General features: G+C 39.1%; 1 protein-coding gene across 2 annotated transcripts in view; it reads right to left on the minus strand.

Annotated features, from left to right (window-relative positions):
• Positions 1–1,643: 1,643 nt before the first annotated feature.
• PLEKHA8 (pleckstrin homology domain containing A8) overlaps positions 1,644–22,205 on the minus strand; it is a 137,700-nt gene continuing 117,138 nt past the window's right edge. For both annotated transcript variants that reach the window (XM_077994684.1, XM_077994683.1), the window contains one exon: positions 1,644–2,842. In XM_077994684.1, coding sequence (XP_077850810.1) covers positions 2,781–2,842 — 62 coding nt within the window. In that variant the 3' untranslated portion in view covers positions 1,644–2,780. The remainder of the gene's footprint in view (positions 2,843–22,205) is intronic.

Here is a 22,205-nt window from a genome sequence, read left to right on the forward strand (position 1 = left end):
TGGAAAAGCCAACAGTTGCTTAGCTAAGAAGATCATAAACCTTTGCCCTGCCTCCCTCCTGCTTGGGGAGAGTTCTGTGAGGCATCCCAGGTTGTAGGGATGTATTGAGGCCTCATGCACAGGGCAGTGGTCATTTCAGAACTCCAGCCAGGTGTTTTGTGCAGCCAGTAGGTGAAGAAACACCAGGGGCTCCCATACCCCCTGTCTTGTGTTCCTATAGCCTTTGGCTGTGGTTTGGAAGTAGAAGGAAAATTAAAACTTCTCCCTAGCCAGGCGTGGTGGCTCACACCTATAATCATCCCATCACTTTGGGAGGCTAAGGCGGGTGGATGACTGAGCCCAGGAGTTCGAGACCTGCCTGGGCAACATGGTGAAAACCTGGCTCTACTAAAAATACAAGAATTAGCTGGGCATGGTGGCATGTGCCTGTAGTCCCAGCTACTTGGGAGGCTGAGGTGGGAGAATCCCTTGAGTCCTGGAGGTCCAGGCTGCAGTGAGCCATGATCACACCACTGCCCTCCAGCCTAGGTGACAGAGGGAAGCCCTATCTCAAAAAACAAAACAAACAAACAAAAAAACTTATCCCCACCAGCAGGCAGAGTTGTACAATCTTCATCGTATTTAAGGAATGCTTCTGTTCATTTATAGAAATCTGGGCTTTGCTGTCTCTGAAAATCACCATTTGCCTTTGGGAGATGTGTGTTGGCAAGAAGAGGAGACATATTCAAACCCCACTGGCTAGGACATCAGGAGCTCAGTATGGAATCTACAGGCTACCCTAGACTGTCCTGCTAATGCTGACTCTTCTGCCCATCTCTGTTCTCAAGTTCTCCATGGCTTTTATTCTAGTGTAAGTTTGATGTTAACATAATTTGACCTTTGATTCACTCACTCCTATGTTGTAAGTCTGTTTAATTAGCCCTACTTTTTTGATAAATCTGCTCTATCCACATAGCAGTTATACAGTAGGAGGAGGTACGTAGAGAGGGAAGCGTAGGTGGTTCCACATTCACCCTTCACCTGAGCCCAAGGTTGTCTCATTGTATCAAGAGGGACTGTAGACCCCAGGTTCCATGAGACGGTGGTCAGGAGAGAGGTGTTTGATGGGAGAGGTGAAAAGACCATAGGATCTGGAGAAGTAACTCCCAGGAGAGCAACACAGGAAGGATGAGAGCTGTCTTCTCCCTGCACTGTGCTCCAAAACAATGAGCCCGGCAGTGGGGCGGGGAGGATAAGTAGAGGACAGATATGAGTTAAGCCTGTGCCAAAGGTTATGTGTCACTGCAACTAGAGTCTGAAAGAAAATCAAGTTGGAAGATCAGCAAAAGTTGAAGATCTATATAAATGAGTCATGGTGATTTATCCCAAATGCCCAGTAAAGCTCTGGGAAAGGATTTCCTTCAGCCTGCTACTCTGGGGCTAGGAAAATTCATTCTGAATTTTCTTTCTGAATCTTCCAACCTTAGTTTTTACAAAATTATTTCCTTTTTGGACATTCCTCTGAAAGGTTGGGATGTAGAATTTGAGCGAGTTAGGAGTTACATGATTTGGTTACATTTGCCTTCAAAAAATGCCTAGCTGATCACATTCACCTGGTAAACATTTTCCTTTTATATATGTCAAAGAAACAGAAATACTTACGATTTGGTTTTTAGCTTCTTTATTCATTTGAACACTTCAATATTCTGTCTTCTTCAATGATTCCCCCTTGCCCGTATTTTCAGCTGGAACAGTTTCTCATTTTCCCTATTTCTGAACACTTTCAAGGGCTTGCTTTAGTAAGCCCAACACACAAAACGTCCCTTTTGGCAAAATCTCAGCGGTGGTGCTAAGGGACTAACACAGACTTTAAGGTCACAAAACCATTGTTTTAACATTTTTCTCTGTTACTTTTCTGATAATGATGACAGTTCTGTCTCTATTATGTTTGTTGAGGCTTACTAGTACCCAGTGATATTAGCTTGTCCTCTAGAGAAAGGTCCCAAGAGTATTACACCAGATCTCCTACGAAGATATGGGATTTCCTCTAGGAAAAGGTGTGTATCCAGGTAATTTACTAAGCCGGAAGCTGCTGTGATTCTATGGCAGCCTTATCTCTTATGACACACCCATTTACTATGATTCGGTGATCTGGATGATGGCACAGAGTGCTGTACTAAAGCCTGCCCCAGATGGTGGGTGTGCATGTCATCAGCTATGATAATGGGAAAGTGGCTAATGGAAAGAGCACAGCTCAGATATGTGACACAATGGAAACATTTGGGCGTTAGAAAGACTTCAAATTATAACTTTGCCACTAATTAATTGTGTGATCTTGGATAAGTTACTTAACCCCTGCAAACCCCAGTTTTCTCATCCGTAAAAATGGAATAAGGACATATGCCTCATGAACTTGTAAGGATCTGAGAAAATAAATATGTGAGTGTGTGACAGAGTGAGATGGGGAAGGAATGCAGTGATTAAACAAGATTTTTAAAATGTGAGGAATTTGACTATATACCCAAAGTTCTTATAGCATGACCTTTGGTCTATAATGCATGTAGAGGTATTGACTTAATTCTAGATTTTGTTAAATCAGGTGTACATGTTGAAAATTTTAAGGTGTATCAATTAGAAATTGCATTCATCTGATAATAAAAATCTTGACTAAAGTGACTTGAACAAGATAGAAGTTTCTGTTTGTTTCTCACATGAATGAGATCTGGAGGTGGGCAGTGCAGGATGGAATTGGCCGCTTCTTAATAATCAGGGTTTTAGCTCTTCTTTCTGCTTTACCGTCCTTAGTGTGTGGCTTCCATCCTCAGAGTTGCCTCATGGTCCATGATGGTTTCCGGAGCTCCATCTACACCCACGTTGCAAGCAGTATAAAAGGGGGAAGGACAGAGGAACACAGGCCAACTGTAATTACTCTTTTAGTCCCAACCAGCAACTTCCTGTTACATATTATTGTTTCCTTTGTATCAGTAGTTTTTCAGCAAGGTATATTTTCCAGAATTTTATTGCTAAGGAAGAAAAGGAGAATGACTATTGCAGGGTGCTAGAGTTTGAATATTTGACCTTCCAAGCCTCATGTTGAAACTTCATCCCCGGTGGTGGAGGCAGGGCCTAGTGGGAGGTGTTTGGCTCATGGGGGTGGATCACACATGAATGGCTTGGTGCCATCCTTGCAGTAATGAGTGAATTCTCACTCTGTTCACTCCCGAGTGCTGGTTGTTAAAAAGAGCCTGCGCCCTCCCCTACCTTCCTTCCTCTCTTGCCTTGTGATCTCTCCACACAGGCTCCCCTTCTCTCTTCTACCTTGAGTGGAAGTAGGCTGAGGTCTGCACCAGGTGCAGATGCTGGTGCCATGCTTCTTGTACAGCCTGCAGAACAATGAGCCAAATAAACCCCTTCTCTTTATAAACTACACAGCCTCAGGTATTCTTTTATAGCAACAAAAATGGACTAAAACACAGGGCATCTAACAGTCTCTGCCACAAAGGTAACCACTAAGTATTAGAAAAAGAATGAAAAATTCCAAACGAGTAGAAAGAAAAATGGAAAATAAAAAAAAATCTCCATCAATCCAGTAGATAGTGAGAAAGGAATAAAAAGAAGCCAAGGTGGAATAACTAATTCCAATTAAGTGTAATCATAATCAATGTGAATATGGGAATCAATGTGTGACTTCACCCACAGATGAAAACACAGAGTGCCAGACAGAATAAACCAAACAGCCGGGCACAGTGACTCACACCTATAAACCCCGCACTTTGGGAGGCCAAAGCAGAAGGATTGCTTGAGCTCAGGTGTTTGAGACCAGGCTGGGCAACATAGTGAGGCCTTGTCTCTACAAAAAATAAAACATTAGCTGGGCATGGTGGCCTGTGTCTGTAGTCCCAGCTACTTAGGAGGCGAAGGTGGGAGGATCGTTTGAGCCCAGGAGGTTGAGGCTGCAGTGAGCTGTGATCATGCCACTGCACTCCAGCCTGGGTAACAGAGCAAGATTTTGTCTCAAAATAAATAAATAAATAAATACATAAAAATAAAGCAAAACTCATCTATATGCTGTTTACAAGAGACACAATTTCTAATAGAGAAAGTGTGAAAGCAAAGAAATAGGAAAATATACAATAGGCAAATAACTTTAAAGGATACTTTTTAAAAAAAGGTAAAATCATGACACATAAAAATAGAGGCTGAAACATCAAAGATTTTATTTAACTTCTTAATTAACTCATAAGGGAACTAATAAGATGCTATATAGGAGCATTCAATGTACTACACTTTTATCATTGAATCAGGAATGCTGAAATGAATGTACAAATAGATGTAAAACTGGTTAATATCCATGGGACAATAATCAATTGCTATTCACGGAACACAATTTTTATTTCTATAGACAAAAACTTTTTACATTCCTGTAAGTGTTCTATATAGGAGCTCAAAGATAATGAAAGGCACATCATTTATAGAATCAGAAAACTTGGAAGGGGGGTGCTCTAAAACAAGGCACAGTTTTCCACTGAAGACACCAGTCCACCTTTCGGTCTATTTCAAAGTCTTTTACAATTTTTCCCTGGTGTCCCCTTTCGTTTCGTGATCATAACAATTCCAAAGGAAGATTATTCTTAAGTTTGGCTTGCAAAATCCAGGTCCATGTAGTGTTAATCACTTACAAAGTTAACTTCTGTCTAGAAGTTTGAACAAGGAATCCCAAATGATCTTTTAGAACCTTTTACCAAAAAATGTCACCCATAGTATCTATATGTTTGGGTTAATTTCTTTCTTTTTTAAATTCCTCCAAATTTCTTGAGTTATCTGGCCTGACAGGAATAATATTCCTCACCTCCTGTAAGGCTAGGATCCTATAAGCCAGACACCAGCCAGTTTTCCTAGGAGGGCTTTGTATGCATTGGCTCCATAAGTAAAGTCAACTTTAGCTTCTGAAAAGTGGCTGGTCACATCTGATAAAATAAGCATCATTCTCAAAAAGGACACTCCAGGTAAGGCCCTGGTTGTACAACTGATTCATCCAATTATATCCTAGTAAGAAGGATAAGATATTCCTGTTGAGCTTTTACATATAACTATATTGCCATGAAAAGCAAAGAGATTCAGTAAGTTTCTGGATTCTATAGGATCAGTGAGAATCAAATACAATTTTTAGATGTTTCATTTCAGTTTATGATATGGTTTGGCTGTGTCCCCACCCAAAACTCATCTTAAATTGTAGGTCCCATTAATTCCCACATGTTGTGGGAGGGACCTAGTGGAAGATAATTGAAACATGGGGGCGAGTCTTTCCCATGCTATTCTCATGATAGTGAATAACTCTCACGAGATCTGATAGTTTTATAAAGAGGAGTTTCCCTGCACAAGTTCTCTAGCCTGCTGCCATGTGAGACGTGCCTTTCACCTTCCACCATGATTGTGAGGCTTCCCCAGCCATGTGGAACTGTGAGTCCATTAAGCCTCTCTTTTGCAAATTGCCCAGTCTCTGATAAGTCTTTACCAGCAGTGTGAAAATGAACTAATACAATTTACAAAACTAGTCTACTAAATTTTATAGGTTATAGATAGCTTAGAAAAAATCGGTTTATGTCTACAACCAGACTATAGAACATTGAAACAAAATCAACAACATTATTTTAAAAAACACAATAAAATTTCCCTTTTCAGTTCATTTAGTCTTATGTAAGTAACTCTTGTTCTGAGGATCTTGGGTTAGCAGTTCTCCAGACTAAAAGGAGTCCTAGAGATCTTGACTGAGTTTACTCATCTGAGCTGAGAGTTATCTAAGAGATATCAGCTCAGAAAGCTATACCCAAGAGTCTATGTTTTAAAGTATCAACAGTTTGAAGTATCCAATATAGTCCTTCTCCATGAAGCTCTGAGACTGTCTTTCTTGGTTGAAGACACAAAATCTGGCCTGTAGCTTATAGCAGGGTCTTCACACAAGCCTGCAGGGCCTTAGTACAAGCCTGAGACTGTCCTTGGCTGAAGACACAAAATCTGGCCTGTAGCTCATAGCAGGGCCTTCACATAAGCCTCAGAGTGAAAAAAAAAAAAAAATTCTGCAGATGACAGAGACCTAGAGTGGCTGTTTGTAATTTATAACTGGTAGCCCTCAAATGTGACAGGTCAGATGAGGGGTGCATAATTTTAATGCAACCAGTAAAGAAATGTGGTTGCTTCTGTGGCATGCCAAAGATAATAAAGTCGTTCCAAAAAATAAAAATAAAAAAATAGGCAAGTTGTCTCTAAGGATAATAATTAAGTTTGCATTCAAAAAAATCTGATTTATAAAAATGGAGGAACACAATTTTTATGGAGAAAAATACATTGAGATATAACATAATTATGAGACATAATATACCAAATATATGAAGTAAAGAGATTCAGCAGTAGGGCCTAGGCATTTTATTTTTTATAAAACTCCACAGTTGAAAACAACTAGCTTAGGAGATAGTAAATTCAAATTAAAAATCTAAGACTGTGGCCAGGCTAAGGAAACATTTTAAATAATAACTGAAATTAGGATTGAGAACACTACACTGTTGTTTAATATCATTGGGCAAAGCATTGTCAGGACTCTGATAAATACATGAAAACACAACAAACCAATTTTATAAGAGTTTGATCAGTGTTTTCCTTGAGGGTAAAAATAAATCATGAGCAGTCAGGGCACTGATATATCTCCAGGGATTTCCTCTAAAGTTCAGATGCTCCTTGGTTTCCAATGAGGTTAAATCCCAATAAACTCATCGTAAATCAAAAATGTCAGAAGTCAAAAATGCACTTACTACCCCAATAAACCCAGTTGAAAAATCATAAGTCAAACCATTATAAGTTAGGGACCATCTGTATGCCATTTCTGAAATAGTTACATTAACAATATTTTATCTACACAAATTTCACTTAGGAAAGACTAAGTACCTTCTCTGGTTTGATAACTCTTCTCATACAAATCCTACAATAGTAACACATCAAAGAAACCTAACCCTTTTTATGTGATGAAAGAAACAAGTTTGTGATTTTCAAGGGACCCACTGGAAAATCTCAAAGATATTTTAGGTGTAATAGCTATCCTAATTTTCTATATATTAAAAAATAGGGAAAATGTTAAATTTTATGTTCCATGAATTTTACTACCATAAAAAAGGTTTAAAAATTGTGATGAAAGAATGGCAAAAAAAAAAAAAAAATCTGATCTTTTATTTTTTCCTAAATTTAATATCTGATTTTCTTGCGAGAACAAAAATTAAAAAAAAAAAAAAACTTATCAGAACATATTTGAATGCTCGATTAAGATAGGATCTTGGGTGCCTTAGAAACAATACTTTATTACTTATTTGAGTCACAAAAAAAGCATTTTGAAATAAACATAGAAGGCAACATGATTAAAAAGAACCTTTGCTCTTTCATAAATGAAAACCTTTTGTACTTTTTCTTTTTAAATAGTCGAGGATCTAGTAAGGTCAACAGAAAGCACAGGAAATTATTCTGGTAAGACCTAGAATCTTTGCTATCCAGGCAGATTACACAGCAAGTAATGAATAACCTTTTACATTGTCGGTGAAAGCATTAATCAGTAAAACAACGAAAAAGGCTTACCAAAATTAGGCAAACTTTGCTAAGATTTCAACAGATTATGGAGCTCCTTTTCAGACTCAAGTATTATAAACGAAGGCAAATAAAACTCACTTTCCAAGTTTGTCCTACATTTTGCTCTTTTTTATCCCACACAAACTGACATTTTTCTTTAGAACAGATCTCAGGGGACCTGCAGGGTCAAAACTAATTTTATAATAATACTAAGATATTATTTGTGTTCACATGCATTCATCATTGCTATCTTCAAATGAATCACTAAATATTTTAAAGATTTTCAGTTTCTATTTTTAATACAGTAAATATTGATAGTCAGAACCCACATAACGAAAGTTCTTTGGGGTCCTCCATAAGTCCTAAAAGTGTAAAAGAGGTCAGAAACAAATGAAAAAAGCCCATCTACTGCTTTAGGACAAAATTATTCTTCTTCCTTGGAAAACAAAAGCATACACACAGTTGTATTTGTCACTACTTCTCCTAGTTTAGTCTTAATAAGTCATATTAAATACATTTTAACCAAAATAGCTGACATCTGTTTACAATGACCCATAGATATAGCCTCTCTGTAGCATATAAAAATAAGAAGTAAAAGCATGTAAAGTTAAACTAGGATTAGCCATCAATGTTTTGGTATTATACCTTACTTGGCTGCATATACTAGAAAGTCAAGTCAAACTAGCTTAAGTAGAAAAGAAAATGCACTGGGTCAGGTAACTGATAAGTTCAGGAACTAGATAACTTCAGGCATGGCTAAATCTAGGTGCCCAGGTAAAGTTATCGGGTATCCATCTCTCTCCATCTCTCGGTTCTGTTTTCCTCTGTGCTGGCTCTGTTCTTCAGCAGTCTGTCTTCTCATGCTGAAAAGACAACCCCTAGCAGCTCTAAGCTCATGTGATCCTTAATTTCTCAGAGCTCAAAAACGAGAGATCCACATTCTCTCCTTCTAAGTGCCTGATTATTCTCCCTAAAAAGTCCTTAAGTAGTTCTACTTGGAGCTGAAGCCTACCTCTGAGCCAATCACTGATGCTAGAAGTCTGATACTCTAAAAGCTCAGCCTGGATCTCTGGCCCACCCCTGTGTTTGAGGACGGGAATCCCTTGATTGCAGGATCTACCACATCATTCAGAAGAGGGAGCACTTGTTCTCTGCACCAAGTGTGATGCTGAATGTTTTCATTAAAAGGCAGATTTGTTTAGTGGAAAGAAAGCCAGACTGACATTCAAATGACCTAAGGTTTAGTTCCAATTCTACTATCCCCTAACTGTGTGACCTTGACCTTAGGTAAGCCATGTAACTTCCTTGGACACTACTGTTTCATCCATAAAATAAATATGTTGGATTAGATTATATCAGATCTAAATGTCTATAATTGTATTTCACTAATTCAGGAAGAATCCAGGTTCATTCTTCTGTTCTGGGACTCAAAAGAGATGAGAAGATGAAGTAGGTTCTAGTTGTCTTAGTCAATGGTCTTCTGGTTGTCAATAACAGGAACTCATTCAAGCTAGCTTAGAGGGGAAAAAGTCAGGAGACCTTTGTATAAAAGTCTAGAATATCTCACAGAACCCAAGGACAGGAGTGGGTTTCATGACAGCTGAGAACCAGGAACTAGAAAACTACCAGGAACTACTATTTCCAGTCTCTTCCTCTCTCTCTCCCACCCCTCCTCTTCTTTGTCTCTAGCCAGATCATTTTCCATCCTTTCCTTTGCACATCTGTTCTGTTCTTCTCTTAAAATATCCACTTTCCTGCTTCTCCTAGCATGTGGATGAGAATGCTTTTCTACGATGGCAGCTTCTGCTCATCAGTTTCCATTACCCTCATTCCAATTAACAGGTTGTCTATTACTGAACCCCAGCTCCAATTTGATTGGTGCACCTCAAACGCAGGAGTCCCTTCACAGACAGGAGAGCAGAGTGAACCATCACAAACGTTATGTCTCATGGAGATGGAGATATTCTCAGTGGAAGGGGGTACTGAGCTGGGAAGACATTGCAAAAGGTATCTATTTCAACAGTTACATTGTGGTTGTTTTTCTATACAGACAGCAAGGTACTACCATAAGGAAAGGAGAAATTTACAACTATAAAGCTTTTAGACAACCATGATTTTTAAAAAAACAACTTCTTGGAAGGGGGTGAATTCATAGAATATAGGAAGCTGAATGTGAGTCATAATAACCTTATTTAAGAAAGTGGGGGATAAAAGCCCAGTGGAAAGTGTAGCCAAAAGCATAACAGATAACAGTTTTAGGGTCTTGTATGATCTATGTATATTTGGCAGTGAGGACACCAAGAGATCCATATATAGATACAGTGGTATTTCTTTTCTGAAACAATTAGAATAGCCAGATGGGCCAGTTTTCTACAGCAGCGTCTAAGCCAATGTGTTCTGATTCTACCTCTTAGAAGAAAGGCCATCTGATGGACGCCCAGGCAGAATCACAAAAAGTTTCACACTGACATTCTCATTTCTTTAGTCATAGCGCTTACAGTGCTTTATATACACATAAAAATCTAGGCATGTTACTTTCCTTTATAGGTCTCTAAGGCCCACCTAGTTCAGCCCTCTTCAAACGTTCTTTGTGGCAATCATACCAAGATAGTTGGATGGAACTTCTGTAGAATGAATAGCTCCAAGCAACTCTAGGACTGGGCAGGAAAAGTGTGAACTCCCTGGTATGTGCAGGACAGAATCACATTGACAAGGCCAGCATCTTTTCCTGGAAATAGCAATTTGCTAGTTTTGGATCTTTGACCCTGATTATTTATTGATTTGGAAATTTAAACAGCATCATCTCCAAAATGTGCCTCTGGGCAGAGATACAAGATTAAAAGTCACACATGAAGGCAGCCAACTGTTTTTCCTTGTAAAGAAAAGGAAATCAATAAACTGTAGGTTTTTTTTTTTTGTTTTTTTTTTTTTTTTTTTTTTTGGACGGGGTCTCACTCTGTCACCCAGGCTGGAGTGCAGTGGTGTAATCTCTGATCACTGCAACCTCCGCCTTCTGGGTTCAAGCGATTCACCTGCCTCAGACCCCGAAATAGCTGGGATAACAGGCTCCCACCACCACACCCAGCTAATTTTTGTATATTTAGTAGAGAAGGAGTTTCACCATGTTGGACAGGCTGGTCTCGAACTCCTGATCTCAAGTGATCCGCCCGCCTCAGCCACCCAAAGTGCTGGAATTACGGGCATGAGTCACCGTGCCCAGCCAATAAACTGTAAATTCTTCATACCTTTAACCACTCCTCTCTTATCACAGTGGCCCAAATCCCTCTCTGGGTCTGTTTCTGACTACTGTCTTCCTGACATCTACCCTGAGCTGCCACTTTCTGACCAACCTCCCATGGAAGAAAACGGTAGCATGCATGGGTCAAAGAAGAGGCAGACCTGAAAAAGAGAAAAAGATACCTATTTTTTCGTGTGGAACCCTGCCACTGCTGCTTCCTAGTAAATCACAGTATGTATCCTTTGGTTCAGTCATTGGGCCATTGTTACATTTTTCCCACAGGTTAAACAGATTAATGGTAAAATCTACCATGATTGATTTGGTAAAGAAAAAGTCAGTTCTCTGGTTGTCAATATGTTACTGGTGTTTCTCCAGCAAAGGCAGCCATGGGTTGGCCTATTGTCCCAGTGTCCTTTTTGTTTTAGCATTTGTCTTGGAAATAATTGTCACAGTTTGGATGATCAATTACATGATCATTCTACCTGTGGTACTAATGCTCAGAGAAGCAGACCAGAAACCTACTTACGGTGTTTGAAGTCCCTTATTTGTATCTTTAACGAAAGCAAGTTGGCCACCAATCAAGCCAATTGAATTACAGGAAGTTTCAACTAATGCTCTCAAGTGAACATGCATTAATTTCACCCAAACTAGACCTGACTGGTGACTTTAAAATTGGTTCTTAGTTGTGTTTTTTTCCAATTTCTCCACATCACTGTGTTAAATTAAGTTTAGCATGAAGCTGCCTCCTTACATGTTTCAGTTCAGCCTAAATGTTTAACTGGAACCTAATTGGATATGTAAACAGACTGTTGTAACCTACACTTGCACCAATCGCAGAGTTCTGGCCAATCACAGGCATGTTGCTTTCCTTTACAGGTCTTAGTTTGGCCAATCACAGGCAGCCAACTGTTTAAACTGTATTTAAATACAGCAAACCCTGAGCTAACCAATCCAGCTGTCTCTGTACCTCACTTCTGCCTTTTTGTACATTACTTTCCCTTTTCTGTCCGTAAATGTTAGCCAACCACGTAGCAGCCCTGATTCTAGAGGCTGCCCCATTCTCAAATTGTTGTTTACTCAGTTAAACTCTGTTAAATTTAATTTGTCTAAAGATTTTTCCTTTAACACCTGCCAACACATTATTTTCTGTTTTTTTTGTTTTTTTAATTATTTGTATTATAGCCATCCTACTGAGTATGAAGAGGTATCTATCTCATCGTGGCTTTGATTTCCAATTCCCTAATGACCAAGTTCTTAGCTTTTTGATAGCACAGAGAAGACTGTTTGCTCTCAGAGGCTTGCATTGTATCTTAGGGGTTTAATATTCTCAGAGCTGAGAATACAGTAGGTGCTAACAAATCTCTCATTCAGCAAACATTCACAAAAAGAGCCTGAGTTTTGTACATCAGCTCAGTACCAATAAAAAAGAGTTATATTTAGCATCAGGAGGCCAGAAGATCAGAGCACATAAATACATCCTAAAGACTGTGACAACTGGTTCCTAAGGTGACAAATTCACACCTCAACATGAAGCAGGTGGAAGCTCTCAAATCCATTGCAGCAAAATGGTGGCTGAAGGTCAGTTACAGTTAAAAGAGGTATAAGCGGCTGTTTTCATCTCCCTTTTCATTGTAATAAAATGTGTCTTGGCAGAAACCTCTCCAAAGGAGATGGGTGCCCACTTCCCAGAGGTGTTTGGTGGATTAATGTGAGCAAAACATTCGGTGATAAGACTTCCGCTGCAATTGAAGGGAGAGTGCTCTTATTAATGAGACTTCCAATTCCGAGCATTTATTACATGTAAGATACTGTCCTCGGCAGTTTCTTAATAGCTGAGAATGTAATGCACGGCTTTGAGACATTATCTCAATCTTAACAGCTGCTTCCAGGGCTGCAGCACAGGTTCTGTCTGGGTTTAGATCTGAGCTTTCATATACTACCTATGGTATTTAACCTCCACATGCATCAATTTTCTTATCTATAAAGGAGGAAATTAAAATGCCCACCTCTTAGGGTTGTTTTCAGGATGCGCTAAGCTGGTTGACTTCCTACATGGAGAGAAGTCAATACATGTTAATTCCCTTTGCCTTCACTTAAAATTAGGAATATTATAGATATTATTCCTTCTATTTTCTAGATGGGAAAAGTGAGGGATAGGTCCCATAGTGACTGAGAAGTCATCATCTTTTGGGGTGTCCTCCCAGCTCACAGCCATTTCCAATTACCTGGGAACTGTCCCCTGACCCAAGGTGATAAACCCACAGCAGTCATATCTGTACCATGGGCTAATGCCCCTCAGGCCACCATTGATTGAATGGAGGAAGACAGACATGGGACTTAAGTGGGCCAATCAGATTCTTGTCCAAGAATTTGGGAATGAGACCAAGATACAGAAAGGTAGAATCTGCATGTGGCTAAAACTGTGTCACGTAACTTAGGCATTGATGCCACTATATTCTGTCAGATGAATGGGAGACGTGGAGAAAGATGGGCCTCAGAGAGAGAAGACAGAAACAGATATGCAGCCATGGCAGCTGAGAAAAGATCCCAATGACTTTCAGCTCCTGGTTCTAGTCCTTTCTCAGCCTAGCCCATGCCTTTCCCCTTGGATTCCAGGAGATGCCCACCTACCTGCAGAGTTATCATAAAGCCCCTCATGTTGCTTCTCGTAGTTTGGTGGGCAAGATTTTCACAGGCCACAAACTCAAATAGGCAAGCGATTGAGTTTTATTTTCTTGTAATATAATTTAATTTGTCTTTTGAGATCTCATTCTATCTGATGGCAGAAAAACAATCAAATAAGCTCTAGATAGACTCAGTCATTTCAGGGTTTTCTCAGGCCTTTTAGGTCTCACTTAACTCAGGATACTCTCACATACTTCCTTCTCTCCAGAAGGCATCTCGGGGCATGCGGGGCATCCTGACCCAGGAGAGGCATTTAGTCCAGGCTGATTCCCTGGAGAGAGGCGTCACCCAGATGTGATGCATCCTGTCTCATGCTAGGTCATCATCTCCTGCACGCCACTCTGCACCCACCTGATTCTGAGTGACAGCCCTTCCGGGCTACCATCAGACATTTGTGTGTCCCTGTTAGAAATGAATCAACATCTCAGTTTTTAAATTTTTTAAAAAATAAAAATATAAATAAAGTCTTGGCAAACTTTAATCTGCAGGAAGTAGAGTTGTGTAGTTATACTTCTAATCTGTTTCTAATATCTTATTGGCAACGTAAGCTTTGTGCTTTCATTTTTTAGTGTACACATTAAACTTTTGAAACTTAAAATTCTTTTTCTCATAAATTCTGGTAGTTGTAAATCAAAACTGTTATTTTTTAAAGATTTCAATTTTTTTCTGGAGGGGGGTCTTGCTCTGTCACACAGGCTGGAGTGCAGTGGCATGATCATGGCTCACTGCAGTCTTGAACTCCTGGGCTCAAGTGGCCCTCTCGCCTCAGCCTCCTGAGTAGCTGGGACTACAGGTGTGTGCCACCATGCCTGGCTAATTTTTTATTTTAGTGGAGATGAGGTCTCACTATGTTGCCCAGGCTGGTCTCAAATTCCTGAGCTAAAGCAATCCTCCTACCTCAGCCTCCCCAAGTGCTAGGTTTATAGGCAGGAACCATCGTGCCTGGCCCTTAATTTAATTTTTAATAAATTACATTTTTAGGCTATTATTTCTACTATAAATTTTAAGAAACTATCTTGGAACTAATTTGAGTCTCAAGTACCTAACTTGGAGCTCAAATTCATTTGGCCAAGACATTGTATAGTGCTAACTTAACTTGGAAGGGCCATGGGGTAACTTCTAGAAAATGCACACACACGCATGTAATTTCATTGTATGCCATGGGTTTGAATCGATTTCTCAATTACTGTGAGCTGAGAACCCCAGTCTCCCAAGAATGCTTTCCATCCTTGACCCTGCCTGCCTCTCGCAATTTCCAGACTGTCTTCTCAATAGTGTTCAATCTGCCTTCCACAGTCATTACGTCAACTGGGCACAGATGCTGGAGGGCAGACGGAAAGGCGGTGACAAAGTTAGACCTACATTTGCAAGACCAAGTGAAACACACACCCACTCTCCTGAAGCCAAACTGCTTTTGGAAGGCGGGCAGGGGAGTGCCATTCCCTCTAGCATACTTGTCATTCCCAGCCTAGGTTTCAGATCCTTTTTATACACTGGCCTGTGGAGAGACTTGCTGCTAAATTCTGTTATTTCACAGCCCATCTCTAGCAACTGTGTTGGGGAATGACTTCAGACATTCCAGGCTTTGCTCAGAGAGAAATTTCAACAAGAAAGCTAGAATGGGGGAGTAGTAAAGATTTAGTTGCAGCAAATTGGAGACCGGAAATATAAAGTTATTCAGAATAGTCAATGAAAATCATTTCTGTGGGAGAGAAACAAATGATCTTGCTTTAAATGTAAGGCATCTATCAGCAGCACAATGGTAATTAGGATTCTAGGGCTCTTAGTGCAGCTAGTCCCTTTTTTATTTCTAGGTGCAGAAGTGTAGATTTGCAGAACAGCTAATCAAATATATGCAGGAAGATGCCCCCCTTTATCCTTATGCTTCTAAGACAGAAGTTTTTCTTCAGTTGTCTGTTCTTCAATGAATTTTAATGATGTAAGAAAAATACAATACACTTTAGGTGAAAAATCGCACACATAAGCAGATATTCACACATGAATCAAGTTATATAGTACATATATATACACACACATATATGTATATGTATATCTAAACACATATAATACAAAAAGGAGAAAACATATAAATCATGGCCACTTTTAGGTAGTGGTACAATGAGTAGTTTGCATTTTCCTCCTAACACTTCTATGGATATCCCCAATTTTTTAATCACTCTTACCAAGAGAAAATAATTAACATCATACTTTTTTTAAAGGGTGGAATGAGACTCCTAATTTTCTTAAAAGAAGATATGAGCAAACAGTCTGAAAACTCTCCTGCCATACTGCCTTAAAATGCTTGACAAAATACAGCGAAAATTATTTTAAATGCATGAATGAACTGGCAAGAGAGAAAGGAAGTCTCCAGGTGTGTCAGTAACAAAGAGGGAAGTGAGTGGTAAGGATGTGGGATGCTGCCACAGCTGGGCTTAGTTAAAAAACTGCAGCAGTTTTTAAAAGGCTACACCCATCCTGAAAAAAGTAGATTAAGAAAACCATCGATTCACTGGCACAGAGAGACAAAAAAGAATTTATATGCCTCTGTCTGGATGGGGAAAAATATCCTCTGAGAAATAAATTCTCAGGGTCTGTTTCTACCTCAAATTTGGAGGTTCAAGTTTGCAGACGGTCCAGGAACCATGATGATAAATGACTCCCAAAATGATAAACAGCCAAAAAAGAGGTCCAGATCTGGTGATCTTTCTGTGGCAAATGCAAAACTGCTCTTGAGGGACACATCTACAACCAGGTCACAGGGGATTGTTACAGAAAAACAGGCTTCTTTAAAGATAAGCTCACAAACACAAATAATGAAATGCAGGAGGACAAAATCCTGCTGACTTAAAAGTCAGCAGACACAATAAATAACACTAAAAGATACCCTAAAACTTCATATCATAGAATGACAATTGGAAAGGGAATGTAAAATAAACATGTTTAAAATTATTAAAGCCCTAAGATGTAATTAAAACACCAAGAAAAGAACAAACCTCATGAGAGGCACTGTTGCATGGTAGTTAAGAGCACAGAAACTGAAGCTAAAGTGCTGGGTTCAAATCTTATCACTATTACCTACCACCTGGGTGACCTTGGGTGAGTCACTTAATATTTCTGTGCCTCAAGTCCCTCATCTGTAAAGTAGGTATACTAATGGTATCTATATCAATGGGTTGTTGTAAGGATTCAGTGTGTTAATATATGTAAAGTGCTTAGAAAAGTACACATATGCTTGGCACAGAGTAAGTTTTAGCTACTATTGTAACAAAAAAAAAAAAAACCCAAAAGTGGGGCAGGTGGGGCTCACTCCTGTAATCCTAGCACTTTGGGAGGCTGAGGTGGGTGAATCACATGAGGTCAGGAGTTCAAGACCAGCCTGGCAAACATGGTAAACCCTGTCTCTATTAAAAATATAAAAATTAGCCAGTCATGGTAGTGTGCACCTGTAGTCTCAGTTACTGGGGAGGCTGAGGCAGGAGAATCACTTGAACCTGGGAGACAGGGGTTGCAGTGAGCTGAGATCATGCCCCTGAACTCCAACCTGGGCATCAGTGAGACTCTGTCTCAAAAAAAAAAAAAAAAAAAAAAAAAGGTAATATTTTGAACAGAAACAAATTAGAATGTCTAGAAATGAGAACTAGCTATTAAATTAAAAGTTTGTAAGCTGAAAAAGAAGTTGAAGGGAGAATTAGTAAATTAGAGGTCCCATCTGAGGAAATTATGCTAAATGCAGCAATATGATGAAGAGATGGAAAATGTTAAAAGGAGGTTATGAGGTGCAAGGAATGAGATAGTCTAATATGTATTTAATAGAAATTCCAGAAACAGTAATAGGGAGAATAGTGAGGTGGTAGTATTCAAAGAGATAATAACATAGACTCTACTAGAATTGTAAGGAAAGAATCTGCAGAATAAAAGCCTGCACTGAGTCCAAGGATAAGAAATGAAAATAAATCTACACTAGACATAACAGGGAAACTGCAGACCACAAAACAAAGTGAAGATCCTAAATGCCACCAGAGATAAAGGACAGACTACCTATAAAAAAGCAAAAAATAAGTTGACAGCACAGTGTTCAATAGTCAGAGGCCAGGAGACAACAGAAAAATATCTTCAAAATATACAAGGAAGATAATTGATAAGCTAGAATTTTATAACTACCTAAACTGTAATTCAAAAGTGAGGCAGAAAAAAGACATTTTTAGGCAAAGACTGAGTTTACCATTCATAGGCCCTTCCAGAAAATATTACTATGGGAACATTTTACTTCCAGAAGGAGCAAATCAAAACCAGAAGAAAGATGCAGAAAGCAAGAACTAATGATCTCCAAAGAAATAGCAAATGTGGGTAAACCGGAGCAACCACTGACTGTAGAAAACACCACTCCTACTGCTAATAGTAATGATGATGAATTTGAGGGACATAAAAACAAGGAGGCACAAAACTATCAGATGACAAAAACATGTCAGACAAGAGGCAAGTGACTGGTGTTAAAATGTTCTAAGGTTATTTGTATATTTTAGGAGAAAGGTAGAGATACTGATAAACTTTAAGCTTAAGTTAAGCATACATGTTAAAAAAATTTTTTTTAAAGAGACAGAGTTTCATTCTGTTGCCCCAACTGGAGAGCAGTGGTCTATCACAGCTCACTGCAGCCTTGAACTCCTGGGCTCAAGTAATCCTCCCACCTCAGCCTCCCAAATAGCTGCGACTATAGGTACCTGCCACCACACCTGGCTAATTTTGTATTTTTTTTTTATAGAGATGGGCTTTTTTTTTTTTTTTTTTTTTCCAGACAGGGTCTGGGTCCGTCACCCAGGCTGGAGTGCAGTGGCATGATCATAGCTCACTGCAACCTCCGCCTACCAGCCTCAAGCTATCCTCCCACCTCAGCTTCCCAAGTAGCTGGAACTACAGGCATGAGTCACCATGCCTGGCCAGTGTTTTCTTTTTGAATGTGTGCAGTTAAACCCACAAATGACTCAAGTTCTGCTTTAGCTACATCCCTCAGATTTTATTATGTATTGTAGTCATACTCTTTCAGTGCTAAGTATGTTCTCATTTCATTTATGATTTCTTTTTTGACATGTGAATCATTTAGAAGTATTTTTTAAGGTTTTTTGTAAGGAGTTATCTTTTTGTTAACTAATTTCAAATTGTAGTACATTGCGGTCAGAAAATCTTGACTTTTTGGTATATGCTGAGTCATGAAAATCGCCATGTTCAAACCTTTCATATTCTATTTTTGTCTACCCCATACTGACAGTGAATTTGTTCATTTTTTCTATCTCTTTCTGTCAATTATGCTGTTAGTTGTTGCACAGAAAATCAGAACTGTTGAATATTCCTAGTGAATTGTTCATGTTTTCATTTTGCAGTGACTTTCTTTATCCCTAAATACTTTTAAAGTCTTTTTTGTCTAATATCAGCATAATTACATTGTGTTCTGGCCTCTGCTGTGCCTATAAAATTCTGTGCTATCAATTTTAAAAATTAATATTTACCTGGTAATTATTTTGCCATTCCATTGTTTTTAGTCTTTCTAGATCATTAGATTTTAAGCATGCCTATTGTGAATAGCATATGGTTGGCTTCTTATGTCTTATATCCAAGAGTCTATTTTTAAACTCATGAATTTAAAAAATATATATACTTATATACAGTCATGTGTTGCTTAACTACAGGGGTACTTCTGAGAAATGTATCATTCCATACAAAATTAGCTGGGTGTGGTAGCATGCACCTGTAGTCCCAGTTACTTGGTAGGCTGAGGTGGGAGGATTGCTTGAGCCTGAGAGGCAGAGGTTGCAGTGAGCGATGGCCATGCCACACTATTCCAGCCTAGAGGACAGAACAAGACCCTGTCTCAAAAAAAAAAAAAAAAAAGTCCTAATGGTGATACAATAAATGTTCATTTTTACAGTTATAAAGCAAATATGCAAACCCAAGAACGTAGAAGCTAGGAAAATATAAAAATAAAACAGAAATGAATGAAATAGAAAACTAAGAAACAACAAATAAAATCCCAAAACCAAAAGTGGTTAAATGAAAAAAATTTAAAATAAGATGACACAGAATAGCCAAAACAATCTACAAAAAGGTCACAGTTGGAAGAATTACATTTTCTTATTTCAAAACTTGTTACAAAGTTACAGAAATCAAAACTGCTATATTAATAGTCAATTCATTTTTGACAAACATTTTCAAATATTTGAAAATCATATACATGAAGAGGGACTTGCATCCAGAATATATAAAGAACTCTTAAAACTCAAAATAAGGTCCAGGTGTGGTGGCTCACACGTGTAATCCCAGTGCTTTGGGAGGCCGAGGCAGGCGGATCACCCGAGGTTAGGAGTTTGAGACTAGCCTGGCCAAAGTGATGAAACCCCGTCTCTACTAAAAGTACAAAAATTAGCTGGGCATGGTGGTGTGTGCCTGTAATCCCAGCTACTTGGGAGGCTGAGGCAGGAATATTGCTTGAGCCCAGGATACGGAGGTTACAGCAAGCCAAGATCGCGCCACTGCACTCCAGTCTGGGCAACAGAGCGAGACTCCATCAAAACAAACAAAAAAACTCAAAATAAGAAAACACCACAATTAAAAGTTGGGCAAAGAATTTGAATAGATATTTCTTTAAAGACGATATACAAATTGCTAATAAGCACATGAAAATATGCTCAACATCATTAACCAAAAGAAAAACTCACATCAAAACCGTGATGAGATACCTACTTCACCCTCACTAGGATGGCTATATTGAAAACAAAAGGAAAAACAAAAGCAGATAATAATAAGCACTGATGTGGATGTAAAGAAACTGAATCCCTTATATATTGCTGGTGGACTGTAAAATGGTGCAACCACTTTGGAAAACACTTTGGAAGTTCCTCAAAATGTTAAACACAGTTACCATATGACCAAGCAATTGTGCCCCTAGGTACATACCCAAGAGAAATGAAAACATACAACCACATGATGACTGGTACACAATATTCTAGCAACATTATTAATAATAACCCCCAAATGGAAACAATCCAAATGCTCATTAACTGGTGAATGGATAAGCACAATGCCATATACCTATACAATGGAATACTATTCAGCAATATAAAGGAACGAAGTACTGATAAATACTATGCTATGGATGAATCTGCAAAATGTGCTAAGTGAAAGTAGCCAGACATAAAACACCACACACATTGTATGATTCCATTTATATGAAAAGTCCAGGACAGGAAAATCAATAGAAACAGAAAAATTAGTTGCCTAGGGCTATAGGAGGGAGGAATGGGGGGTGACTGCTTAATGAGTACAGGATTGCTTTTGGGGGTAATGCAAATATTCTAAACTTAGATTATGGTAAGGACTACACAATTTTGTAAATATAATGAAAAGCACTGAATTATATATGCTAAGTGGGTAAATTTTATGATATGTTAATTTTTCTCAATACAATTGAGTTTTACAAAATTAAATAGGATGACATTAAATGCAGTGTGGTTATCTTGTATTGGATCCTAAAACAGGAAAAAGATATTAATGAAAAAACTGCTGAAATGTGAATAACTGCTTGAGCCCAGGAGTTTGAGACCAACCTGGGCAATTAAGTGAGACCCATCTCCACATAAAATTTAAAAATTAGCCAGGCATGGTGGTGCACACCTGTGGACCCAGCTACTTGGGAGGCTAAGATGAAAGGATTGCTTGAGCCTGGGAGGCAGAGGTTGCAGTGAGGCATGATTGTACCACTGCACTCCAGCCTGGGTGACAAAGTGAGACTCTGTCTTTAAAAAAAAAAAAAAAGAAAGAAAGAAAAAGAAAAAAAAGAAAAAGGAAAATCTGAATAATGTCTGTAGTGTAGTGTTGCACTAATGTTAATCTCTTCTTTTTTTTTTGAGACAGAGTTTCACTCTTGTTGCCCGGGCTGGAGTGCAATGGCGCGATCTTGGCTCACTGCAACTTCCACCTCCTGGGTTCAAGTGTTTCTCCTGCCTAAGCCTCCTGAGTAGCTGGGATTACAGGGGTCCACCACCACGCCCAGCTAATTTTTTGTAGAAACAGGGTTTCACCATGTTGGCCGGGCTGGTCACGAACTCCTGACCTCAGGTGATCCACCTGACTAGTCCTCACAAAGTGCTGGGATTACAGGTGTGAGCCACCGTGCCCAGCCATGTTAATCTCTGTTAACAAACGCACATAGTCATATGAAATGTCAACATTAGCGAAACTGGGTGAAGGTTATATGGGAATTCTGTGTTAACTTTGCAACATTTTGTACATCTAAAATTATTCCAAAATAAAAGTGAAAACGACCACGACAAACCTTTAGTGCACTTAATAGAGAGAGAGAGTGAGCAATTAGAGATGACCAATGGTATATAAACTACCATTTGAGATGGAATCGCTGTCCTCCCATTATTGGACAGAGAATCACGGCAGGACCAGGGTGATGAGCCAGACCCACAGTGGGTTTGCATTTCATGGGTATCACTAGCCCCAGGCTCTTCTATCTTCTACCAGTGCCAGCATGAGAATTAACTTTGTTTGTGGGAGGCATACAGACTGCTTAGTATGAGTTATTTGTATTTAAGTGCTTGTTGTTTACTGGAGTTGCTGTGAAAGCCCCACACCTGGGGTGTTCTGGCAAGCCACAGACCCTCCTGCCAAAGGAAGGGAGCTACTGGTTCTGTGG

Source organism: Macaca mulatta, chromosome 3 (genome assembly GCF_049350105.2).
Source record: "Macaca mulatta isolate MMU2019108-1 chromosome 3, T2T-MMU8v2.0, whole genome shotgun sequence".
In the NCBI taxonomy this organism is placed as follows: Eukaryota; Metazoa; Chordata; class Mammalia; order Primates; family Cercopithecidae; genus Macaca; species Macaca mulatta.